The 27,550-nt window shown below is 43.1% G+C and overlaps 2 protein-coding genes across 6 annotated transcripts in view; one reads left to right on the top strand and one right to left on the bottom strand.

The window, feature by feature from the left end:
* Window positions 1-27,167, bottom strand: part of ASH1L (ASH1 like histone lysine methyltransferase) — a 50,737-nt gene extending 23,570 nt beyond the window's left edge. The window contains exons 1-5 of one of the 5 annotated variants that reach the window (XM_080368960.1): window positions 26,849-27,167; window positions 18,465-23,214; window positions 11,885-11,986; window positions 7,860-8,601; window positions 6,546-6,725 (exon numbers count right to left, since the gene is read on the bottom strand). In XM_080368960.1, coding sequence (XP_080225086.1) covers window positions 6,546-6,725; window positions 7,860-8,601; window positions 11,885-11,986; window positions 18,465-23,094 — 5,654 coding nt within the window. In that variant the 5' untranslated portion in view covers window positions 23,095-23,214; window positions 26,849-27,167. Of the gene's footprint in view, window positions 1-6,545; window positions 6,726-7,859; window positions 8,602-11,884; window positions 11,987-18,464; window positions 23,215-26,350; window positions 26,786-26,848 lie in introns of those variants that run through there. The other 4 variants (XM_080368959.1, XM_080368962.1, XM_080368963.1 and 1 more) reach the window with 4 other exon arrangements.
* The window catches only part of DAP3 (death associated protein 3), a 113,325-nt gene that overhangs the window by 63,130 nt on the left and 22,645 nt on the right, over window positions 1-27,550 (top strand). The gene's annotated exons all lie outside the window — the stretch shown is intronic.

The following is a 27,550-nucleotide window of genomic DNA, read 5'->3' on the forward strand; positions in this document are numbered from 1 at the left end:
AGTGCCTAGTATGTGATATATAAGTAATAACTAAAATTACAAAAATAAAAGAAGATCAACAAATTGTATCTGATATTGCTTGCTTAGGTATTTGACACGTTATACGAGCATACTGTCTGCTTTCCTAATTTGCTAAGAGTGAACATTCACATGTGCTACTCCTCTAGAAAGCTGTTCATCAAGAAAAGCAGGAAAAGAACAGTGTTAAAAAAGCAATGAGATAACCCCCTTACAGAAGAAAAAAATAGGAATATGAAATAAGAATGGTTGTCTGGGTCACGCAGATGTCAAACCACCTAACGCAGTAACCTGTCTTTTATAAGCATCTCCTTTTGGCTACTGACAAACTATGGAAAGAAAAAACTGATGCAGTTATATTTAGTAGTGCAGCCCTGCAACATTCAGAGGAGACTTCTACATGTTAAATACACCGAAGATTAAAATTATGTTGACGCCTATTAAAGTTTACTGAAGTTTTTAAGGGATTTATTTTAATAACTGGACATACAACTGAAAGCCGACTCAATAAAAAAAGTCGCATTATTGTTTAACTAGTGAATGGAAAATGCAAGTTAAAACCAAATTTTGAGATACAGGTATCAACAAGTGACAATAATTACCGAAGGTCAGAAACAGAACTGACGGAAGGCAATAATTTGTGGTTCATATACTCTTCTAACCTTTTCTGGATTTCTGGTACTTATTTCACACGCGTAACAGGTTGCTAAATTTTAGATAGCGAAATAAAAGCTAAGGCATACTGCTGAAATGAGGGCTCTGTTGAGCTAGACACTGTATATACTCTTTAAACAACCCTCCTTTTAACAGAGAGATGGCAAGGCTCTAGTTATTACAATACACTTGCATTTAACTTCATGTTTACAGCTGGACACACAGTTATCCTAATCAAAAAGCAGTAACATTCTCTCAGACCGTAAAGGTTAAGGTTTGAAATTATTATGACCCTTTGTTTAATGATGACAAGAAATAATTTCATTTCCTTTGGCAAACAAGAAGCTCCTTTGCCCACCAGGCAAAACCGATGTTCTAGAGGATTAAAAAACCAAACCAAAACCCCTCGCCCCGACAAACACTCCCCCTCCCAGCTCACGTCTTCTATCCTTCCAAGCCGTGCTGCAACGAATCACCAAGACTTGCAAAGAAAGGCCATCAAGTAACTGCTCACAAGACCTGGAAGGCAAGTTCTTCTCAAGAGGAAATAGAAAAAGGTATTTTCAAAAGGCAAAGTGTGAACTTCTATTTCCAAGAGGCAAGCAAATCCTTAAACCAAAGGCAGAGAAAAAAGGGAAACCATTCAATAGAAAGGTGACTTAATTCAAGCGAAATGTGCATCCTTCAACGCCCACATATTCAGCGTAAAGGATGCCAAAGGAAAAATAAATTACGGTAAATAAACTGCAAGGAGGAAACCAGTGTGGAAAGGAAATGCAGAAGGCAATTATCTAAACCCACAAAATATAACATGAATTCCTTCGGGCACTGCAGGCACACCCGCCCCAGCCCCAGTCACAGAGAGCACTGGGGAAAGCACCTACCCTGCTTTCCTTCCAAACCCAGCGATGAAGTATTGTTAGAGGCACGTAAAAAACTGTTACGACAAATCAGTAAGCTGAACAAAGGCCATCAATAATTTAGGGACTTCAGAGGGAAAGGCTGAGATGTCAAAATAAAGCATAATTATTCATAGAAAAAGGGGATATACTAACACAATCAAGTATAAATACATGCAGTTTTATAAACAAAAATATGTTTGATTCTATGATAAATGCCATGCAAAAAAAGCCTCATGAATTAAAGAAGGCCCCTCTACACAATGAAGAACAGGCCCACATATTCTCCCTAGGAAGATGATGAGCTATTTTAGCTGGGGTCTCTGGGCAGGCAAGAAAGGTTCTGGTTCTGTGTTTAGCTGCTACCTGCGTAAGAAGACCCCTGCCTCTCGCTGTACCGAGGCACGCTGCCAGCCTTGCAGAAGCTTAAATTCAGTGTCAGGGCCCCCGAGCGCCACTAACACACCTCCATGACCCTGAGCAGCCTCATGGGGGGCCTCCACCCATGGCCCCCACAGATCCCTTGGTGCTCAGCCCTGGGCACTCGCTCTGGGGTACCTCCTGGGTGCACCGATCTCCGGCTCAGCCGCAGCCACAGCCGCTGTGGATCTGCTGGTGAGCCACGCGCTGGCCTCCCGGCTTGGTCCTGGCCCTGCCTGGCAATCCTGGCGCGTGGCTGACCCCAGTTCCCATCACCAGACCTGATCCTGACCTGCCTCGTCACCGCAGACCCGTCTGGCAATCCGGACTCTTGGCTGACGCCGGGTATCGCTGGCTCAGGGCTGTGGGAGCGACAGCACGTTTCCTTTGCCGCTGCTCGGGTCCCGTCCCGTTCACGTCAATTTTTAACTAAGCTGGAACACCAGCTCGCCAGGTACACCTCGCTGCAGATGGCACTGGTCGCAGCAGTTCCCAGGACGGAACCGACTGTCCTCGCAGCCTCCCAGGATCAGCCGACTCTGCGCTGCTATCAAGGACAAGCACCTGCTCCTTTTTTCATACCACACTCCAAGATGTTCCTCTCAATAAGCAGATGCAACGATTGCTGCAGCTGAAAAGCAGAAGATCTCTCCAGAAAGCCAGGATCACTCTCTCCCCTTTCCAAGCAAGCCAGTTAGAACAGGGTGAGAACTCACCAGTAATCCCAAAGAAAGGACAGCTCCCAACATCTCAGGTTAGCGTACTTTCAACAGTAAGCTGGGGAGTACATTTCTGATCGTCTGACAGGCTGAAACATAAACCTGGGTGGATGAGAAACGCTTCCCTCGCTATAATCCACTGCCTACAGTTGCCTGCTTCAGTTTCTGTAGGGACAACTCTCAAACACCCGTTTTGTAAAGGGTCCACCTACCAACAACGGACTAACTGGCCTCCTTGCAAGCTCCCAGTAACAGAGCAATGGCAAAGTTATTTCTTTGCTTAAGAGGAGAACGTTTTGTACCACTCTGCAAAGGCTGAAGGCCAGGAGGTCAGAATGTCACTCTAAAGTCTCAGGCAAATCAAGAAAGTAACAAAGACCAGAACCACAGTCACCTTTTCTGTACCTCCATTTCTCTATCCCTCTCCTTCCTTTCCTTCTGATGGAGTGTTCCATTTCTGTCCTGCCTCTTCAGCTTCTCCTTCTCCCTACGCTCTTACCCCCTTGGCTGGGATTAGTTCTCTGCAGAATGCACAGCTACATTTTTGAGGCGTGGAGCCCCGTTTTCTCTCACAGGCCATCGCTGGACAAACATTTTCAGTCAGTCAAAGCTGGCTTTGACGTTCCCCACCTTCTGCTGGTGTAACTGCTGGCATGACTGCGACTGCAAGGGGAACTGCACCAGCAACCTACAGTGGAAGGTGAGATTTCACCTGAATCACTATCCCAGCCTGGTTCAGTTGCCCTGGTCATGACGATGAGACATGAAAGGAACAGGAATAAGCTACAAAGGTGAGGAGAAAGTAAAGCTGATTCTTTCAGTGCAATGTTAGCATATGCCAACTTAAAGCATTTGCTGAACTGCAATTAATTTTCAGTTCATCTGCACCATCGTTTTAATTCGGCTGGCTGATTTTTCAATAGGTTTCCTTCGAAAATGTTCAGGTGCCAACCCTTGAGTCACCCTGCAGCTCCACAAACCCTAACATCATCAAAATGGAGGCACTGTGGAAGCAACGTGCCCATCACGTAGAAACGCCACGTCCCAGAAGAGCAAGAGGCTGCACGAAGCTGCACCGTTGACCAGCCGTGGATACCTAACCATGTGTGGGATGCAGGTCGGTGTCCGTCACAGCAAATTCTATAGGTTATGCTTCCACAATGAGGACTCATATTTGTTATTACTGATAAAAATAACATCTTATATAAAAATATGGTATTTCCCTAAACAATATGCAACATTTAACTTAACCTACTAATTTACTAATTATTATTTCATTTCTTTGGTGAACTAGACTTTGCACTCCTCTAGGAAAGGTGCTGCTGGGTAAACAGATAATGACTCCTGCACAGAATTTCCCTTTGTTTTCAAAGCTGCAGTCTTGTGCAACCACATGCTGAACTTTTCAGCAGAAGAGCTGTATAATTCTTCCAGTGGGAGCTGAGGATTCTGGAAAATTCGTGTGGAGGTTAACATCAGATCAGCTATGCTGTCTACAAAATTACATTCAGAAATAGAGGTAAAACTGAGAGTGACTCCAGAAACCATTCATTTTATTCGTAGTTCATTTGCAAGGAATCAAAATCTAAGCTTTCTTCACTGTGTTTTAATAAAGTTCCTAGACCAAGGTGAGTTGCAGTGAAATCCTGTTGTGGCAAACTACAATTCAAGTGGCTGCAGAGAAATAATGCTGCCTTCTCTCTTTTGACAGTAGACTAACACTGGCAATGACAGGGCAAACATTTTCTGTGCTCTTGTTTAGCAGCTGGATGTGACTGATGTAGACAGAGGCTGTAAACAGTTAACAGTAAACCTCAGTAAAACTTCCACTACTTCCTATGCCCTACTGGTGTTTAGGAAGTATTTAAGAAAGACAAAGCAGAGCAGACAAATGGTCTTTAAAGCAAAGTGTCTGCAAATGAATACTGCAAACAGAAATACAAGAAAAACAGGGAGTACAACACCCATTAATAGGGAACAGAGACTGTTTTAGTGGAGACAGTGATCAACGCTTAACTGTACCATCACTAGAGGGTGCCCTATGATTACAGTTGCATTTTTGTTCCCAACTAAGATCACTTTTCATACTCTATAGCAGGAAGTTACATAAATAATGGGGTAACAACATGAACTTCTGCTCTCCTCTTGCACTGACGTATGTCTGACTGTAGTAGAACTGGAACAGCAAGTTAAATCAGCAGAAAACCCAATTATAAAAAGGTGACTATTGCTCTGCTGTTTAGGTTGCTGAACCAACTTAGTAAAGCAGTGACCCACTGCCAGCACAAAGGAATGGTGAGATCAGCCCTTCAAGCTGCACCTTTGCTGTAAGACAAGACACCCAAACTCAGACGGGCACAGTTCTGTCCCTGCCCAGCTATGCATTTCCATGCCTTGTTTCAGTATCAAAGGAGTGTGCAGAGCAGCAGTACAGACTGTGTAGGCAGCATCTGCTTCCTTGGTAGGGTAGTTTCCTCAGCGTTCTTAAGCCCCTCAGGACACACATTAGTATCAGTGCAAGGGAAGAACTCGGCATGTAGAGCGCCAGGCAAACGGGGAGACCAAGTCAGAGCTCTTCAAGCTCCCAGGGAACTGCAACACCGAAAGTGATGGCGAGGGAGGGTTGTAGCAGAGCTCAGCTACAGGGTGGTGAACTCGATTTCCATCATCATCTGCAATACCTACAAACCTTGACTTTCACTTTCTGTATTCATACAGTTTTTCAAATGACATGTTTGCTTACTGTCTATGAAATAAAAAGATCTTCCCTTGGCTGACTAGGACTGACAATGTAACTAATGTTTTATAATAAAGAAAAGAAGACCCTCTCCGGTCCTCTCCTACGGCAACAGACCTAATTTTTATGATACAGTATTTGAATGTTGCACGACTGCGTACAGCAGTGAGACCATCCAGATGCTAAAAAATTTAGCATATCTGCTTTCAAACTATTAGAAACACAAGCAGTCTCACTTTGATCAGACCTAGACCTTTGTTTCTTCCTTAGAGTCTTGATCCTTTCATTGATGCCTCCATTCTACTATGGAGAAAGAATACACCAGGAGCAGCCGATAAACTATACTAGCAGTCTCCCAGTGGTCTCTGCAACATTTTTAAGCGATCTACAACATAGTGAGAAGGTGCCAAATCTTCTCTTTTTTTAATCTGTCAGATCACATTACAAGAGAAGCACTAATTCCTGACTTCAACACATTTGTTCAAATGGCTGCGGAAAACTTACGTAACTACAAACAAAAGCCAAAGTGGGCTGGTATCAGAAACGGGGAGATGTCCACTTTCTAATGTACACTAGGTTGTGAGCCAGCCAGTGGAACAACAACAAAAAAAAGTAATAAAAAAAGAATGCTGGATTTTTATTCTATCTCACAGAAAATGAACTTCACTTAACTGTGAAATGAACAGAGTGCGTATCTGAAATTCCTTCACACCAAAGATGACCAGTTGTCATCAGTCAATGAAAATAGAAAACTAATGGCCCCTTTTATGTAGACACTGTACTCAGCACCTGAACACCTCAAGCTCTCCCAGCACATTTACTGCCATAATCATTAAGATTGTCGAATGAAGCTCTCCTACCTTCTTCAAGGTCGATAATCAGAAACGCTTTCAGATTGCTTGAGGCTGCTTTCTGACTGGGGTTACATTTTAAACCTCCAGTGGGTCAGACTGATAATTATCATGCATGTAATGTTTTCACAGGCTTGAATTAAGTTGATGGCTTTATTTTAGCTACTCATTAGTAGCAGCTCTTTATGGCTGTAGTTGAAAAGAAACAGTTTCCACTGGAATATCAGACAGCAGCAGTATTACTTACTCTGTTGTTTTGTACACATCAGAGTAGAGCCCTGCCTTCTGGTACTTCTTCTTTGGGGGTCGAGGGGCTTTTTTCTCACGCTGGGCTAGAGAAGGCAAAGGCTGTTCAGGGTTTTCAGATTCATGTGGTTTCCCAAGGGTATCGTGTGGACTAGGAGGTTCAGCTACCGTCTCAGCAAAACTGGAAGAAAAAGTAAAGATTAGAGATTATCTCACCATATTTCTTACCAAAAAGATTATCTTTCCATATTTCATTATTCCTCTCTATAATCTGGTCAGTAGGAAAAAAAAAGTCCATGCTTCTGAATTACTACATGCTGCAGCTATTTAAAAAAAATGCAATTCAATGATCATGATTGAGTGGTGGTTAAGCATAATTAAAAGAAATGTATGATCTTTTTATAGTAACGTTATTATTAATTATTGCAAAAATAATGTTGTTTGTACTGCTAATGTTTATCCCTTGGAGCCTCAGCTGAGTAATTTAGAAGGCGGCTTATGCTATCTGCTTTTGTACTAAAAATAGCACGTGGTAAACCTTTTCTTAGCCTTCAGGAGAGCCATACAATATAATCTTCTGAATGTGTGGTTCCAGGAACTTTCTGTGAATTTCAATGCATATATTACAGTATTCGTTTCTGAAACACCAATAGTTATTTTTCAGAACTGTTCTGAAAACAGCCAAAGGAAGACTTCTGGAAGAGTTTGATCTGTTTGCATTGATGATTTTGGGGATAAGCATATGAAGATTAGACCAGAGACAGATTTCTGGTGTGGTCCTTTACTAGCCAGTGACTGCACAGGCACACACTTTTAACTCCCCCTTGCTGCTTTGGTTTTACTCTTTATTTGCTCTCAATCAACTGACCTCACCTTACATTCTGTGTTGCCTCTAAGTATTTGTTTGTAATGCGTATGAGTAACACCCTTTAAGATCCCCAAGGCACACACAACTCTTACAGTTCCTTATTCCGCACATGACGAAGGAACAATCTTTGCTGTGGCATCTCATCAGTAAACCCGTTACCAACTCATTATTCTTCACTGAGACAACCATAAAATTTGCTTCGCTTGGGACACAAGCACAAAACCAACAGTTTTCAGTTACCTGAGACTCCATCCCATGCTGGGGTGCGTTCAGTAACTTACGAAGAGCCTAAGCTTATTTAAAACTGACATGCTGGTTCCCTCTAAACTGAACTCCTTAATAAAAACAAATGCAACAAGCAGAGCTTGTTAGAGTGGGATTCTTTCACCATTTGAAAAGTTATAAAATCAACAATGTACCGAGGGTACAAAATTGTAAGGAAATTACCTCTTGTTGCTCTCCTGTTCATCTTCTGGTAAGGACTTTTGCCGCTTCCTGGCTTGCTCCTCTGCAAGCCACCGCTTTCTCTTCCAGCCTTTTCGGTGATCTGTATTCAAGTTCACACTCTGCACTACAGCTTCAATCACATCTGTGATGGTATCGGGTCCAAGGTGTAAGGGACTGCTGCTTTCTTCTCTTTTATCTAAGTCCTGACCGACCAGTCGAGCCGCCTGGAAAGCTTGCATCGAAACGACAGCCTGCATCGGGTATTTCCGGGGCCTGCCTGGCCTGCGCTTCACAAAATTATTCCCTGTTCGTGACTGCCTTTGCAGCTTTTTGGCTTTCAGAATTTTATTGACGTGGTCAAGATTTTTTTTTGTTGCCAAGATCTTGTTATAATTGCACATCTTCCTAGCTTGTCGCTGCATGGCTTCAACCACGCTTCTCTTGAGATGCCGTGGGGAGTAGCTGTTCGGCAGTCTGTCTGACAGCAGGGAGATGCTATCGCTGCAGGAGCTGCTGGGAATCGCTGGAGCTACGAGGCTGTCCTGTTTCCCCAGACCTCTCTCTCTGTTGTGGTTTCGAGCAGGACTAGCTGACGGGGGCGCAGACACATTTGCAATGACTGATTCTAAGGTTTTGTCCAGAGTAGCTTGGCTGTCATGCTGCGCCATGCGCTGCAGTAAGCTGTCCACTGAATCGTCAACCGCGGTGGCCAGCCTTGCTCCCCGGGCCGGTACTCCGATCACTGGAACACAAACAGACATACATACACTGTAACAGACTCAAGATACCATCAAATAAGGCCAGAATTAAAATACAGTAGTTGGACAGACTGACAGCCTTTTATATCCTGTAACTGTCCGGAATAATGTTCAGCAACAAGAAACTAATTTCTCTAACACAAGTTCTAATGGCAAAGGTTTCTAGTGATGTAAGTACGTGGAAAGTTTACATTCTGTATCATCAGTTTTAACATGTAATTGTTTAATCTTTATTCACACGCAGTCCCCCACGTAATAGCAAAGCGCAATGAGGGCATTTCCTACGCACATACAGTCCAGAACTCTTCTCAAGCTTCTTTCTATTCAACACAAATACTCAACAATTTCAACAAATTCAACAAAACCTCAACAAATATTCAACAAAAACAAAAATAAGAAAGCTTTTGTGCACAGAAAAATTAAATACTGATGAAAAAACTGAGCAACATCTGAAATGCTTTTAAACTATTTTTTCTTTTTTTGAGGTTTGGCAGTACTGAAACAACTTCTTCATTGCTCTTGACGTTTCTCTATCAAGAAGACAAACATAATGATGACAGAACTGATCACTGCAATAAAGTATAAGCTTGGATAAAGGTAAATCAAAATATCTGGACAAAAGAGAAAGGCTAATTTACACAGAATGTAAAGTTAGATCTCACTTTTTAAACTAAATATTATATGCTTTAGAGCTGTGGACTGGTATTTGAAAAAGAGAACTTCCAGGTCAACCATATAGTTTGGAACAAATCCCTTTTTAATACAGCATAATCTAAGAGCTTCCTAAAGCTGCCTTGCTGGTTCTTAGTGATAACATTTAATTAGAAGAAACCCTGTTCTTTCTGGAATAAAATGGGTGCTGTCTTCTCATAAATATATCACAATTTCACATTAGCATTTACAAAACGTTACTGTAATTGTGGCCAATTATTTAGATTAGATCTACTTAAACTTAAACTAGGCTGTAGACTCAAAAGCATGTACTAGTGTAAAGGTAATGTTAAAGGAAAGGCAACAAAATTTTTTTATAAAAGGGTTTCTGTCACTTGACAGGAGGGAGATTATGCATTAGCTGACAAAGATAAAGCACAAACAGTTTAAAATAAATATTTTCTGTTCCTAGTTCTTACTAGTCCAAGTGTGGTACTCTGGAGAAATAAATTCCTCATTAAGATTCCAAAGTCATGAATTTGCAACTGCAAATGAAAATGTGCTTTAAAGACTGCACAATTTAAAGAAGGAAGAATCAGCACAAGTTCTAAAAATCCTCCTATGAACAATTTTTCTTCCTACAGGGTGAAAAACGAACAGAGAAACACACTTGTCAGGTCACTGCTGTAAACCCACTTTGGAAAACCTAGCAACCTGAACAACTTCCAAAGAACTGGAAGGATTTACACTTTCGGCCTTCAATTCTAGATGAAATAATAAATTACCCTTTGTTTTCTTATGGTCTTTAAATACACACTGGGATGGAGCTGCGGGTTCCTCACAGAAACACCATCTGTTTAGCACAGTGAGCTCTGCAAACAGCTGCATCATCCAATGATAACCGAACTATACAACACAACGGATTTGGACACAAAGTCTAATGGATGTCCTTGAACTAGGATTTCTGTTTGGAAACTGATCCAAAAGGAGGGGACAACTGAAGGCTGAGATCCCCAAAACAGCTGCAGCCCCGGTCAGGCACACTCGCAGCCCTTGGTAACAAAGCAGCTCTCTGACAAACGTGCTGAAATCCCACATGCATTCCAGATCTACGGAAAATATAACAAAGACTGGTCTTTTCAGCTGCATCATCAGTTCAATGACTTTGAAGTTGATAAACTTGTGATTCATTTCATTCCTATGCTCTCCTGCACAAAATAGGCCAGAACTTTTAACACCTTCCTAGGCACAGATTCACACCGATGGCAGCTGCCCCTTTAGAATGAGTAAGTAAAAGAAAGTTAACAAGACAGAGAGGAAAAAGAGAGAATGCTTCTTCACTGCAAAGGACCTTCTTTAGTACAGGCTGAAAAAGCATCTGTTGCAAGTATCTGTTTAAAGGCAGGAGGAAAAGCAGTTTGGGCACATTCTTCCTCTATGGAAATCATAACTAGTTCTGTAAGTACCAGCCCTAAGCATGTTTACTACAAATCTGTGATCAACTTCAGTGTCTAAGAATGTTTGAATGCTGCTAACAGGAGCTCTTTCTACAACCGGGCTTCTTACAAAATTAGTCAATGTTACAGACTTTTTTGTGTCTAATCGTAAGTAAGTTCACATTGCGTTTTCCTCGGAGGGACTGCAGACAGAGTCTGGTTTTACTACACGGCTGACAACTTGCTGGGGACATACAGGAAATGAGGATTTTCACCTCTTCCCTCTGACAATTTTGTCAACGGATTCGACAGTTTTGTAGGTGTGAAACCGTGACAGATAGCAACACGCATGCATTCACACACAGTGTGACTGCACAAGCCTGACCTTCTTAAAAAACAAAAGCTCAAAATGCAGCAAGAGGTGCATTCCCTTCCTCATGAAGACGGACTTCCTCAAGCAGCAACCTGCACAGTACACCGCCCCGTAGCTGAGAAAGCCAGCTCCCTCAGTATCCTGTTGGCAAGCAACTTGATGATGCTTTTGTGCATCTGAGACTTGGTCCTCATTTGACAGAACTGATGAGAATGCCATCAGAGTTCCCAGGCTTTTCAGTACTTCCGTCTCTCTCCTACCATATGTTTTGACCTGCCCAGGTTCATTCACAACTGTATCATTAGCACTGACTGCTTGTCATCCTCCATCACCTTAGCAGGATTCACACATGCTGCGAAGAAAATGTAACAGCACACCCCGGTTTGATCCTAACAGTTATCTATCCAAGGGCAGAAAACCATCTGCCTTCAGAACAGTGCAGAAGTCAAGCTCTTCCCCATGGAGGAATTATTTTATAAATCTAATTCATTGACTAACTGTAGCATCACAGGTCTTGCTAGCATTAAAACACTGAACTTCATGAAGACTAATTTACCCTGCTGAGGAACCAAACCCCATTCTGCCTTAGCTATGCTGCTGCTTCTGTACACGCCAGCTCAAGCTTCCCTATTCTACGATCCAATGTGCAGCACTTGCATCCTAAAACTTATGTGAAAAAATTCAGTATCTCCACGAACATATTGCCACTGTTAAAGTTCTCGTAGCAATGCTGTCTCAGCTGTCTGCAGTAGCACAGATTTTAGAATAGCAGTGGTCCCAAAACCAAGGCCACCAAATATTACTTGCCTGTAGAAGACGTGCTCTCAGACGTCGATCTCTTTCTGGAAGGGCTGCAGTTTGTGCTCTCTGACTGCCTCTGGGAAGGTTTGTCCTGTGTTGGCAAAGTGCCTGAAAAACAGATCAGGGAAGAGGAAAGCACAAAAAAAAAAAAATAAAATCAGTCTGGCAGTGCCAATACAACACGCTGTAGATACTAAATACTCAGACTAAGATTATTCTTCTTTTTAGGAACACTTGCTTGCTATGATGCACATAGGTCGAGAAGGACAGAAATGGACCATCAAGAAGTAGTTTCTTAAAGGGTAATGTCATAGGTAGGACAGTAAACAAGCCATGAGAAAAAGCCATTTAGTATCACCAGAGTGTTAGTTTTTATGTAAAAAAACCAGAAAAAATCCGCGTATTTCCTACTCTCATATGAACCCCCTAAGTTCATTCCTTCATTTTCACAGAACAGTTGACTTTGGAAAGGACCCCTGCAGATTACCAAGACCACAAACACTCTGCTCAAATCAGGGTCAACTAGAGCAGGTTTCTCAGGGCCACCTCGTTCAGTTGGGTTTTCAGCATCTCCAGAGATGGAGACTCCGCAACCCAGAGTTCAGTCACCCTTACAGCAAGACACTTTTTTCTTATGTAGGAACAGATTTTTTCTGTACTTCAGTGTGTGCTCACTGCCTCCTGCCCTGTCCCTGGGCACCACTGAGGACAGTGTGGCTGCTTCCTCTTTACTTGCCCCCATCAGGCACATGCATACATCAGTAAGATCTCCCTCGTGCATCCTCTTCTCCAGGCTGAACAATCCCAGCTCCCCCAGCCTCTCTCCGTATGACAGATGCTCCAATCCCTTAGTCAGCTTTGTGGCCTTCCACTGGACTCACTACAGTGTGTCCATCTCGGTCTTTGTACTGCGGAGCCCAGAACTGTATGCAGCACTCCAGATGTGGTCTCACCAGGGCTGAGTAGAGGGGAATAATCATCACCCTTGACCTGCTGGCAATGCTCTTCATAATGCAGCCCAAGTTGTCATTGCTCATAGGAGTCTTTCCAGCCCATTCCGCCAGCCAGTGAAGGTCCCTCTGAACAGCGGCACAATCATCTGTGCATCTACCACTCCTCTCAGCTGTATCATCTGCAAACTTGCTGAGGGCACACTCTGTCCCATCATTCAGGTCATTAGAGAAGAGGTTAAATAGTATTGGACCCCGTATCGATCCCTGGCGTACACCGCGAGTCACTGGCCTCCAGTCACTGTGATCACGACCCTCTGTGCCTGGCAGATCAGCCGATTTTCAATCCACCTTGCTTTGTAAAAGCATTTCTCTTCCACTCCTCAGGCAGAACTGCTTCAGGTAAAGCACTACAGAAAGCTGAAAAGCTAGAAAAAAAATTCTTAAGAAAAAGTACTTCTTTAGATTTGTCTCTTGCTACGTTAACTTTTCCTTTTTAAGATCCTGTCATAAAAAAAAATAAAAAAAATTTCTGCTTCGGTCAGTCATGGCAAATATGTAAAAACCGCCAGGTCTAAACAAATGCTGGAGATGATTATCTACACACAAACAAGTATAACACATTACTGGATTTTAGGCACCTGCAAAACATGTTTCACTATATGTTCTGAATGCACAGGGCTTTATATTACTCGTTAAATCATTAGATATTGGCTTATCACTGCAAGGTATCATCAGGCAGCGGCAATCACAATTTTCATTAGTTAAGTTAAAAACAATTCTTGAAAGCTACAGAAATCTGATGACTACTGAAAGACTAAGGGACAAAACTGGGAATGGCATCTTTGTTGGTAACACAAGTAAAGACCTGTTTCTGTTTTCTTTCTTACATATATGTATTTACTTACTGTAAATTGTTGTACTTCCCTACAAGTTAAACTTTTAGAGGATCCCAAATACTCTTAAAAGCAAAGACAGTGGGATTTGTTAAAATTTCGTAGAAAATTCTGCATGTTGAAATTATGAAAATGTTGAGATATTAAAAATCCAGATACTAGTATAAAAAACCACGTAGGCAAGAATGCATGTGGCAAGTGTGGAATGAGAATATGCACATCATTAAAATCTCTAGAAGATAAAATCTAATGCATACTCTGAGATATCATTTGTGTTAAATAAGTGCTGCACATTTTGTCCTCATCTTTCCTTACTAATAGACTCCAAAGAAATGAGTGGGCCACTGAAGTTATGCTCTAAATCAAGGCCACAAATTAGCAACTCTGCAAATGACCATTCGCTTCAATGCCTGAATAGAGACCCTAAAGTACAAGATGATGGGAGAATCTTATAATGCACCAAACGGACTCACCAGAAGTCTTTAGGAAAATCTCTTCTGAGACCCTGTCCTGCCTCAAAGGTTGGGTATTTTTTTTTATCATGGGTGTTACTGTTTCACAGTGTGACACCTAAGATATGGCTGACTGATAGAGGAAATAATATCACTTTTCCAAATACTCTAACTTCTTGACAAGATAGAGGAATAGTTTTCTTTTTCTTTAACTCTTCTCAACACAGGCACAATCGTGAGGCTGCTGGACATTGTCCCAAGTCGCAAAATTATGTTTGTGGTGAAGATTTTCTGATTTTCCTGCATGGCATCCTGATGCTGGTGGGCTCTTAAAGAGGGCTCCTGTGCTCTGTTTCTACAACACGCTGGTAAAAAAGAAGTGGCAGCAGGGCTGTGCGGGGAGACTGCACGTGGTTGCTTAGTACTAGAAAGAGCAGTCACCTGGGGTTTTATTCCAGAATGAATTTTCCTACTGAGAAACTACAAGATGCATTGATTTCATAAAGTGTAGATTAACACAAATACCCTGGAACCTCAAAGAGAAAAAAAAAAAAAAAAAAAAAGAAGGAATTATACAGAAGGAATAACTGTTCTAAGCATGAACAGGCTATAACGGGGGGTAGGGGGGGAAAGAATGTGGGGGACCGGATGGCAAAGCTGTCGGTAACTGCCTTTGGGGCCAGATGATGTTCACGTCCTAGAGGTCTCCTTCCCGTCGCAGGCGTAGTGCTCATTCCCTCGCGGACTCCAGCCCACCCCGGGTGGCAGCTACCGCTGCCGAGCTCCAGCCAGCGTTCCGGGGGGGGGCCTGTGGCACCGGCACCCCCCCCCCGAACCGCGCCGCTTCAGGCAGGGGCGGCCGCCGGGCCTCGGCCGCAGCGCAGCGGGACGCGGCGGCTCCCGCGGCACAGGCAGCGGCCGGCAGAGGGCGCCGCTGCCCGACGGCGCGGCCCGGTGCTGCCGCCCCTGCAACGGGCCCTGCTCCGGGCCGTGCCCCGGCCCCATGCTCCCGGGCCGCGCTCCCGCCGGCCGGCCCCGCCCGTGGCTCAGCTCCCATCCCCGGGCCAGCGGCCGGCAGCGCCGAGCTTCACCCGCGTCGCCGCGGGGCAGGGGGTCCCACCGAGACGGCTCCGCCCGTGGGGAACAGCGCCGCCTGCTCCTGCGCGAGGGCCGCCGCCTGCCCCGGCCCGGCCCTACCCCAGGCCTGCCCCGGCCCTGCCCTGCCCCAGGCCTGCCCTGCCCCAGGCCTGCCCCGGCCCGGCCCTACCCCAGGCCTGCCCCGGCCCTGCCCTGCCCCAGGCCTGCCCCGGCCCTGCCCTGCCCCAGGCCTGCCCCTACCCTGCCCTGCCCTAGGCCTGCCCCGGCCCTGCCCTGCCCTGCCCTAGACCTAGACCTGCCCCGGCCCTGCCCTGCCCTAGGCCTGCCCCCGGCCCGGCCCTGCCCCAGGCCTGCCCCCGGCCCGGCCCGGCCCTGCCCCAGGCCCTTTCGCCTTCAGACGAACGACGGCAGTAACGACCTCAGCCCCTGCACCGCTGTCCACAGAACGGCTGCCCAGTGATTTTCTTTCCCTTTCCTTCCAGGAACTGTGAGTAGCACACCCAGACGGGTTTATAATAATCTATCCGTAACTTGAAATAACCCGTGGTGTGAAGCTGCACAAATTTACTGAAGACCACTGCGAACATTGGATGAACAGGTAACAGCATCCTACAAAAACCTTAAAGACGAAACATCAGGGCCTGGTGACCTTCGCCGGCACAACGTGCGTGCACACCACCTGCACGAAACGCCTACAGCATGTAAACTTCTGTCTCTATGAAATACCGGCCTTCGCTAGAGCCCTGTTTGCCAAAAGATGCACGTTTCTAATAACATCTTGGACACGGGCTACCTCTGAAAAGCACCACCTAGTACCATAGAAAGAATTGGTTGAGTTCATTCAACCAGGCAAGGTTCAAAAGTCTATGGAAAGGAAGCGTATTTTCCATATGGGATACTTTGAAATAAACTATCATGAATATCCCCTACATATCGCTCAGCACAATTTCAGAAGGTATTCTCTGATGCTGGTCTCTGACTGCTCGTTGTAACTGCTCTGATTCAGCGTTCTCTCCACCATGCACCTAAATTGCATGTGGTTTAATAAATAAACAATCTTTGATGCATCGCAGGTTTTTTCTCCATCTGTGCTATTTTCTGAAGTGCACAAAAACATCTGAAGTCTTTCATGGTAATAGTTTCAGAATCACAGTTCAGCACTACAGTTAAAAACAAAAAAACAAAACACAACATGCAACTTGACACCCATCTTAAAAAAAAAAAAAGCCAGTCTTTTTACTTTGCTGGGGCCTTTTACTCAAACTTAGTTTTAAGTTTTCAGATGCACTGCATGCACATGACGCAGGGCACTAGGAGCTCCTTGTGAATGCGATGAATACTGAGCTGAAAGCCAGCCTCACAATGAACACAGCTGGTTTCCATTGCGGGAAATAGACTCACTGAAAGCGATACACGGCATCTGAGGAACCAGTCAAACAGACTGTGAGAGGGAGAGCGATTCAGAACCTCCACCAGCAGGTTTCAGCTTAAAACATCTCTGCTTTTTCCCTTAATTAGGTTGTTCCTCATAAAAACCCAAGTCAGATCATTCACTGTAATGGAAATCCTCAGGAAATTCCCAGAACTGCACAAGCTACCACAACCAATTCTTCACTTCTCTGAGCCAAATTTAACCCTTTTGGTGACCTAGTGCTTTGAATTTTTCTTTCCATGGCTGCAGGAGAAGCAATCTCATGCTTTATTGCTTTCTCCTGACTGCCCCCTGCCCCAAGCAGTTTTAGTAATATGAAATAGTATGAAGGAATATGAACGTGTAGAAGAACCCAGCTACACCCAACTGCCCTTAAAATAAAGAAGCAAAATGCTACCTCCTCAAATGCCAAAATAAAAAAAAAAAAAAGAGAAAAACCCCTTCCATACATATGTGGCCAGAGCAGGGAGGTGGCAAGAGGCATCAGAGCAGGAGTATCACAAGAAAAGGAGGAAGATGGGAGTAAGGAATGTGAGGAGGTATTTATTCATTACTGGTAGCTGTTTTTTTGCTTGGCTCTTGCTCTGTGAAATACATCACAAGTGCTTTTTGACAAATGATATAAATTTCAAGGGAGAGTGTAGGTATGTGTTGGAGGGAGGGGAGAGAAGCTATCAGACTTCCTTCACACATCAGAAGTAAGCAAGTCATAGCACAAGCCACACTTTTATCTTTTGCAGGTTATCTTTGTTATGTGGTCTCACCAATGTGTCCCTGGCAATTAAAACAGAAGTGGATAAAATGTGAAAACTATTCCCACAAACATCTGTAATAATAAACTACAGCATGAAGTGACACTTAAGGCAGAAGGGAAAGCAATGTATAATATAGTTTCGTCAAGTCTTGAATTTCACATTAAATTTTTTTTCTCCTTAATATTATGCAAATAATTGTGATCTTACACAGTTTCAGAGTGGATCTTACACAGTTTCAGAGTGGAGGTCTTTTCCTTAAGCAGCAACCCTCTGACAGCATCACTGCAATGTTCTGCATATACAGGCTGAGCTAGCTCTGTTTCAGTTTTGCTTGAGGCTATGTAAGGTGAGTTTCCCAACTATGAATAAAGCAGTTATTACAAGGTTTGGTCTTAGGCATTCCCACCATCATTTAGCAACTGTTCTGAGGTACTGCTAGAGGCCGCAACTCAAGGATCAAAAGCTATGCTGTAGCAAAGATTATCAAAATAACTAAAATGGAGATACAAAAAGAAAAGGAAACATTTTCTTAAATGGAAAGGTTATTCACAACAGTAGCACCAACAGCTAGTCTAAACCAAATCAACCAAACTTCAAGACAAACAGAAACAAGGCTCTTAAAAGTATCAAAAACCACACAAAATTTTAACTCATTTCTCCAGAAAGTTAAAATTGCAAGGAAAAAGACCTTTTCATGAGAAAGCATCCTTAGCATAACTTTATATACTGCTATAACAAAGCTAGGAAAATCTGGTTGGAAGAGGTACTTACACAATCCCATAAGCAGCTCTGGAGGAGACACGATGTTAATCTGTACCAAATGCTGCATGGAACAGCGCTTTACCAGAATAGAGACGCTTGCGAAAGCAAGAGTAGTACTGAAATTCAACACTGAAAGAGTCCTACCAAGCCACAGCTACACCTGCCATCCCTTTCTAGCGCATGTTTGGTAGAACAAAATAGCAAGATTCAAGGGAAGTACGCACAATGAGAGCTCCCTTACCTGACAGCGGCTGTAACGCCTTTTCAATAGAAGGCAACGGTTCCTTTCTGAGAGGTCGATTTAGCGAGGTGTCTTGTGCACTGAAGAGTCCAGGGCTGTCAGTTAATTTTTTACGTCCATTGGTGCTGGTAGAGTTTGTGACTCTGCAGCTGCCTATTGCACTTGTGAAAAGATTTGTGTGTTCATCGCTGCTGGCTGGCTCAGAGCTTGGAGTAAATCCCCCCAGGGACAGACCTGGGGAATTTTCTGAACAGTCTATCTGTAGCGGTGTCTGCAATCCCAGTGCTAAAGAACTAGACTCTGAAGGCTCTCTCCTGACCCACTGTTCATCTCTGCTTAGCAAACCCTTTGAAGGTGACAGGTGTGGACAAGACATGTGACATCTGTGTTTCTCTTTATGTTTGTACCTCTCACCAACAGCCTCCTTCCCAAATCTGTAGCGCTTCAAGGACTCCAGAACTGTTCTAGAAGAGCTATTAGCTGTTATAGTGTCCATGGAAACCTGTGGTTGTTCAGAAGAACGATGTTCTCTGTGTTTGTGGCGATGTCTATGCTTATGTTCAAGCATCCAGCCATAAGCCATTTCAGGTGGAACACTGGGGTACGTGCTCATTGACAAGAGCGGAGTCCTACTTGTCGTGAGGAAAGCCTCCTGGCGTAGCAGTTTATGTTTCTTCTTGTGATATTTGGTGGGATTGAGAAGCAAATGGCCTGTATGCATGTAGGAAGGTGGTGGCAGGGGGGTAGTAAAAGAAGGAGAAGGCGGAGGAGGATAAAGAGTAGGAGGGTACCTTCCATAATAACCTAAGCCTATGGGAGCAGCTGCAAGGGGAGACGGAGAGTAAGGCATGCCATAAGAGGGATAGAACCCAGTACTGGAGAGAGGAAAGCTGAGACTATGCATAAAAGGCATTTCTGCCATAGCCTCCCGCATTTTTGGAGGCCTGCCTCTCTTTTTCTTTAAATCGGGTTTTCTAATGTAGTGCAAAGGATCTAAAGGAAAAGTAGGATGGGTATAGAAACTATTGAAATTTATCCTAAAAATGGTAGGCAGTAAATCTCGGGGTATAAAATGGTGACTTCTGTGGGTTATTCTAATTTCACTTAACCGACTTATTAATTCTTCTAATTCAGCAAGGAAATCTGGGTCCTGCCTACCTCGAAGCTGAGGATACTTCTTTTTCCTTTTTCGCTTCTGTCGCTTCATTTTGTCATAACTAAGGTAATCATGACTGCGGCGCTTACATTTGTGTTTATGCTTTTCTTTTAGATTACTTAAAACGGTGGAAGTTTCAGGTGGAATAAGGGAAACATGATCAAAGGAATGCCTTTTCTTCTTTTGCCCACAAAACTTCTCCGCTCGATCTGAAGTACTGTTGTTATCTGTTCCTATTCCACTGTCGCTGGGAATCGTCTCATCGCTGTGAGACTCGCTTACCGGGGAAGGAGTGGCTTCTTTCAGGGATGTCAGCTCACTCAAGTGAGAAGGAGAGTTTGGCAGCAATGTAGGTGGAGATAATCTCCTCCTTCCCTTAGCAGCTTTTTTCATTGCAAGTGTCTGAACAACACTTCCTTGTCTGGAGTGTATGTGTAAATACGGCACTGAGCTGGGCTCAATAAATCCTGCATCGCTGCTGACAGGGCTCTGTCCCCCGCTCACTGCAGAAGACTGGGAGCAGACTGGAGATGGAAGAATCTCTGAATTATTAGCTGTTGAAGGCAGCAAATGGGGAAGTACTTGTCCTAGTGATGTACCAGGAGCTTGTTGAGCAGACTTCTCAAGAACTGTCAAACTGGCAGAGCTGCTAGTTAAAATGCCGTTCAGCACAGCTTTAGGTTTCCTTCCTCTCCTTTTTCCTATATAAATTGTTCCTTTCTTGCTGACATTTATTTGCTGGCCTAATTTTGAACCAAATGTGGCAGCAAGAGTTGACACTGTATTGTGGAGTTTAGATTGCACTTTCCCTTTGTTATTTGGTTCCACTGTACTAGACAGAATCTGATTCAAAAGCTTCTTTCGCTTCAGAGTTTTCATTTTATTTATTTTTCGAATAATTGTTTTCATTAACTGTCCATTATTTCTCTTGGCAACTTTTCTGTCTGAGTCTACTTCCAAATCAGTCATGCTACAAATATTAGGTTTTTGGACTTCTTCTTGCCCTCGGAGCTGGTCCTTTCTCTCAAAGAAATCCCCAGTTCGATGCTGATCGCTCTCAGACCCTATCTTGCTCGAGTTATCTGTTCCAACAAAAGGTGCCACAGAAAGAATAGGTGGCTTCATTTTAATTGATGACCTGATCTGTCTTTTAGGTCTCCCTCTCTTTTTAGGAAAAGGTTGTCCTGATAAGCTCTGTTTTAGGGAGGGAATTTCTACTTCAGGCTGCAAAATGGGAGGTTCTTGCTCTTCTTTTGACTGCACTGAAAAGACTTTTGATGCTGGGATCTTTAGAGTTCTTTTGGGGGGACCTTCGAGCTCTGGCATCTCCTTGGATTTAGGTCTTCCTCTTTTGGGTTTATACATGTCAGGTAAGAAATCATCTGACATACACAAACTGGAGGGTTGTTTGTGAGTACTGTAGAACTTTTGAGTTTGCTTTTCAGTCTCAGCTAACAGCGCAAGAGACTGTCCATTAGCTTCATTCAGTTTTGGCAACTGATGTTTGACAAATTCATGCTCCACAAATGAAGAAGATCCTATGTTTTTCAAGAATTTGGCCTGCTCCAAATTACTGCTTGATAGTGCACTGTATGAAATGTTTTTAAAAAGCTCTGACCTTTCTAGTTCTAGACCCTTGGGAGGTCGACACGTGTTTCTTGACACCACCTTAGTCCATCGTGGTTTCCTTCCTTTTCTTTTCTTTAAAGGTTTTGACTGCTGAGAAGTGCTCAGATTTTTCGCTCCTTGGCAGGATTTATCTGATGCAGCTATTGCACCAATCTTTAGGAACTGCTTGCTACTAAACAAGCTTGTAAAGCTAACCACTGAAGGGGTGACAGTAGCATGAATGCTTGTTTCAGCTGCCAAAATGGGCTTTTTCCCTGTAGAAGGACTAGTTCTTGAAGTTTCTACGTAAGTAGCTTTTGAATCATTTAAATCCTTATCAGCACCTTTAAAATCAGTGCTCAGCGTATGGTTCAATGTTCTGTTTATATTCAGAAGTGTACTGTCAGAAGAAAACTGAGTTTTGCCAATCTGATCTGAAATACCTTCCAAGAGATCTGCTGTGGAACTTAAATGCAGCGGGTTAGATGCTAACTGTGAAGACGTTGTTGAGAGGCTCCTGTTTAAGGTGGTAACAGACACAGTGGGTGATGGCGATGGGAGATTTCCCTCTCCTACTGCACTAAATGGGGACTTTGCTGTCGATACATCTGAAGCACCTCCTGTTCTGAAGTCTGGTGAAGTGCAATATACGGGAGGCTGTTTTTCATGCTTAGGTGTTTCATAAATCCCTTTTTCACCGGTTGAGTAAGCATCCTGTGGAACGCAGATTCCTTCATTAAACATCTCTTTGCCTACATCAGCAATTTCTTTCCGAATCGAAAATTTGTCCAAGATACTTTCTTTATTCTGTCTCATAATATGCTTCTCAAATGTTTTGCTAGCAGTATTTTCCTTCAATAAATCTGTAGTCTCATGGCTTTCAAGGCTACTGAGGTTTGAATTGCAAGGAAGCTTAAAGGGCTCCGCGGCAGGCGCAACAGAGTCTGCTTTCAGAGTTCCAGAGTCCTTGTTAACCAAACCAACCGGACTGCCGATTCCTACTGGCTTCTTTCCAGAGTCCTTGCTAACCAATCCCACTGGACTGCTAATCCCTGGCATCTTCCTCCCAGCATCCTTGTTAACTGGCCCCACTGGGCTGCCAATCCCTGGTGTCTTCCTTCCAGAGTCTTTGTTCGTCAGAACTGTCGTATTGCCAGTCCCTGGCATCTTTCTCCCAGAATCCTTGTTAACCAATCCTGTAGGACTATTTATTCCCAACAACTTCTTCCCAGCATCCTTGTTAATCAATCCTGCCGGAGTGCCAATCCCTACTGGCTTCTTGACAGACTCCTTATTAGTCAATCCAGCTGGAGTGCCGATACCTGGAAGTTTCCTCCCAACATCTTTGCTGATCAATCCAACCGCAGAGCTGGTCACTGGCTGTTTCTTTCCAGAGTCCTTGCTAACTAACCCAGTCGGAGTGCTGATCCCTGGTGGTCTCTTTCCAGAGTCCTTGTTAACCGATCCAATTAATGGGCCGATCCCTTGTGGCTTCTTCCCAGAGTCCTTGTTAACCAATATGGCTGCACTACCAATCCCTAATGGCTTCTTCCCTGAGTCCTTGTTAACCAATCCAACGGCGATACCAGATCCTGGCAATTTCTTTACCAAATCTTTATTAACTAACCCACTCGCAGTTATGGTTCCTGGTAGCTTCTTCCCAGAGTCTTTAACCAAACCAGACGCAGTTCCATTTCCAGGCTTCTTCTGCTTTGTTTTGGAAGACTTTGAAGGAGGACAAGTTGCAATAAGTTGAGCCAATTTTTCTGTTACCGTTGTTGCTCCGTTAATTTGTGTTCTATCCTTTAAGTCAGAATTATGGCTACTGGTAAGAGTCGGAGGAGATGACTTTATATAATCTGTCATTTCAGAGTGCAATGGGGAAACTTTCTTAGATAAAGGATTTGTTTCTACTTGTATACCTTCTTCCACATGTAATTCAACTGTTGCAACTTCTCCAGCTTTCTTGTACGACTTTGAAGGGTCCTAGAAGTTAATAAAAAAATAAACTTTAGGAACAGAGCACAAAGACTCAGAGTAACACTGTTATCTTTTTATGTTGAGGTGATGAATACCTGCTTTTGATAATATGGTGACTATATAAACACATGCTTCATGATCCTATTAATTTTAAAACAAATATATTTAAGTGGACACGTTAAGGCTTTCCTGATGTTAAATCAAACTTGCTCCCAGTCCTGAAAAATAAACCATTTAATCTGTCCCCCAATTATAAACATTCTCTAAAAATACTGTTGGTGTTTATGAAAAAAAAAACAAACCAAAAACCCCAAACAAAACACTAACAATTATGTATGGGGCTAACTATATATAGTGCGATAGCACGTGAAGATCTCACATGCTTACAAGCAGCTGAGCAACACACTGCAAGGGCAGGCATCGTGTAAACCTGTCCATGCACAGCTCCACCAGTGCTTCTCAGTCTTGTCCCATGATATCCTCCAGCCACTGTAGTAACAGGTTCTCCTCACAGCAGACTGCTGATAGTACTAAAATAAGTCAAATTCTTCTGTGGTTTGTATGGGACGGGACGGATAGACACACACCACGCATGGCCTAAATGAAACTTGTGAAGTCATGTTCAGTTCTGACCTAACCAGATTTGAGATGTATTCTGTAAAGTTTAAGAAAACCTGCAACACTCAATAAATCCTATTAGGAACATCTCAATAAATTAATCTTTTATTTTGGAAGGACATTTTTCCATACGTACAGTGCCCAGCACATCTCTGAAACGCATGGGATACACTCACCCCAAGCAGGGGCTAAGAAAGGAAGACTGATTGCTTATGGGATAATTGCATATGCACACTATTTGAAAACCTACTGGGATCTACTATCTCAAGCATAAAGGGCAAAGGGCATCAACGCCACAACTATTTATCCCTCTGCAGTAAAAATTAGTAAGACAATTGGATGGCACTGTACTTGATTACAGTCAGCATAAGATTTATCAAATTTTACAAAACGGTAACTATGGTTGGCCATAGTTATGCCGAAGAAAGATATAGCCTGGATTCCTTTGAAATCATTTGATAAACAGCAAACTTTGGTGCTGATCATGAACAAAGTACTTGTTCGGTAAGCTACACCAGCATGGCTTAAACAGAAGGCTGCAAGCTGGATTCAGTCTGGCAGTTTCCTGGAGATGGGAAGTAGCTGCTTGGCTAATGCGCTGCCTCAGCTGTCAGAGCCTCCGCAGCGCACAGCCAGGCACTCCAGACCTCGAGCGGCTGCCTTCCCGCAGGCATGGAGCAAGAGGTGTGTTCCCTGCTACCCACATCCAGGCCTGGCACTTAGGTGGAAACTATCGAGACAGCAGGACACACAACCTGACTCCAAATCTGGAATCTGACCAATTCTGCTGATGCTCTTGGACATACCTGGAGTAGACTCTGAGTGCTACAGATATTAACTAAATAGTATTAGTCTTTCTGATCAACCTGAATGAAAACCTCCATAGAGTTACATCCTCTTTTCTATGGTCTTAAGTTTTGAAATGAACTTTGGAACTAAATTTTAATCTTTGTTCAGTGGGCTTCAGACACATTTGAAAAATTCACCTAAATACTGACTTGGGAATTCAACTCTTCATTCCTGTATTTGCTGAGCCACCTGTGTATACACTCTCTTCCTTCTTCCTTCTCCTATTTCTCCTGTATAGTCTGCTACCTTACTAGACAGCTTCTGTTGTCTTCTCATATTTTACCATTTCTGAGTATCAAATGCTTCATGTTAGGCTCCACTTTTTCCTAACCACTCTTGCTTCCAAACAAAGAGCTTGGAAGCTTTATTAAGTATTTAAATAAATACATACATGCATACATAAGAAAACCCTTCGGAACACTTGCTTTGATCTAAGTAAGATGCCAAGATTTTAAAAACATGACTTCAGCATCAAACAAGGATTCTTTGAAAGCTGAAGGCATTTGCCCTGGAAAATTTTTTTCTCGTCTAGGGTGAGTGAATTTTCCAAGCACACTGAAAATTATTTCAAAGAACATGAAAAACAAACCAAGAAGAGCCTATTTGAGATGACAGACAAGAAGTCAAAAAAGTTCGTAATTCTTTCAGCATTTTAACCCAAAAATTTTTATATGAGAAATCATTTTTTCCCCCATAAAGCCACTTAATAATCAGTATGATTAACAGAAGCATTTTTTGGGATGGTGGTGGTGTTAATATAGAGATCTTGATCAAAATATATAATCTTCAGAGAAAGCTGTGCTCATCTGACTGCTGCAGTAGCTGCAAAAGCATTAAAAAAACCAGCCAACACAGAGCATAGAGTCAGAATTCCTTCTTGCAATTCTGTATTACTAAGAATTTCAAATTTTCTGTTAAATTGAATGGGAGGCATTGGTATCACTGAGAAGTATCATACAGGAAGAATAAGACTACTGCAAACAGATGATAAAAATTAAACCTAAGTAGTGCACAACCACAAACTTCAGGAATAACAAAGACATCTTCTGCATGGAAGGCAACAATGGAAGAAAAGAATTTGAATACACTGCTCACAATCTGACGAAATCCTCTCAGCTTACACCAGCATCAGTACAAGCCTACCAGCAACAGCTGTAAGTGGTGGTACACTCCAACTGCAAGCATTTTTAATAAGGTTATGTAAAAACGAGTGAAAACAGATCACCCCACACGTCTCAGCCTAGCCTTGATCACTGCCTATTTCTTTACCAGGTCCACGCTAAAATCCTTGATGTACGAGAAGCTAAATTCCACCAGCTGTTACGATCGCTGCCCTACCAGCCCAAGTATGTTTCCAGAAAGTCAACAAGATTTCACAAGAGCAGTGATATGTCACTGATCAAAGTTCTTATCCTGGGGGAGGGTGGCCCCGAGCATTGGTTGGGGTCGCATCGGTTGGGGCTGGATGTCTCTGAACCTGCTGCAGTCGTAGAACAAAACCCACCAGTCCTATCGGTTACTGGTTTTAAAGCTGTGGCGTAAAAGAGACTGTGGTCTGTGGAGAATAGTTTGGCACTTAGCCCAGCTTTTCTGTGGCAGCTGCAATCTTATGTAAATTATGCTGGAGCATCACATTTCAGGAACTTCCCCTCAACTTAGCCACCCTCATACTCACAAAACATACAGCTGGGAGGCGGGGAGCAGCCATGATACGTCTTACTGCACTGGAGACAAAAAAGGTGCCACGCTTTCCTGAAATAACTTCTATTGCACAAACAATCACTCCATCAGATGGGAAGGAGAGATGGTGAAGTCCAAAACAAGTTACAGAGTGCTTTCAGTGCGTACAGCACTTCCAAGCTTCAGCAGCTGCCGTGGCCACGTTCATGCGCAGCTCTACAAGGCCTATCTAGCCTCTTGTTTTCGTTTTGCTCCTGGTGCTGGAAGCTGGCCTTAAATGCAGCGCATTCTCGTTTCAATCTTGCGGTTCCAGGGAGCACAGTGCCCTGCTTCACTGTTTGATTTGAAATGCACAGTTTTGTATCAGAGAAAGCGTCAAAGTTTAATGCAGATAGGTCTGTGAGGACTACTAACAAATCACTCGCAGAAAAGAATCAAAACCTGCCCCCCTCAAACCCTAACATCTTCTAGATGTTTCATCCATCCGACTCACCTCATACGTCTGCAAACAAGCACACACTTCAAGCTTCTTCGCTGATGCCTCTATGTTGCAATGCCAAGTTGACAATGACCATATAAGTCTAAAACAATTTTTCTTGGATTATACACGTTTTCAGTCAAGACTTCTAGACTCATCCTACATTACTCTGGCTTTCGGATGGTAGGTTTCATCTAGGTGCAAAGCTGTTTAAAAAGGTCTAGATTACATTACAATAAAAACCATTTTGTGCTTTAAAAACGAAAACATTTATTCCTGTGCAATCTTTAACTGGCTGCCCTAAATATATGCCCTAAAAATAATAACTGGCTTCCCTAAAACTCTATCCAACAAAAGAACTGCCCAAAGCAGTTACATAAAACATGTAAGTTTTTATAAAATTGGTATTATTGTTAATTCTGCACTAAGTTGAATCTAAAATTTTAAATCTTCTATGCAGACATATGGTTTCTAGATCTGCATCATTAATTTGAGGAATAAAAATTTCAGGTTATTTCAATATAAACTATTAACAGGTTATAATCAATCATTCCAGAATTATCACAGGCACTAGCAGCAAAAAACTGACTTTACATCTACAAAAGGCATTCATTGCTACACTACAGCATGATCTCAAGGTTTATTACTACCAGATTATTATTTACTGTTATTATTATTGGTACTTATTTGCAAAATGCTTCAGAGTAAGTAATCTTT

This window comes from Falco punctatus (genome assembly GCF_963210335.1).
Source record: "Falco punctatus genome assembly, chromosome: 18".
NCBI classification, from domain to species: Eukaryota; Metazoa; Chordata; class Aves; order Falconiformes; family Falconidae; genus Falco; species Falco punctatus.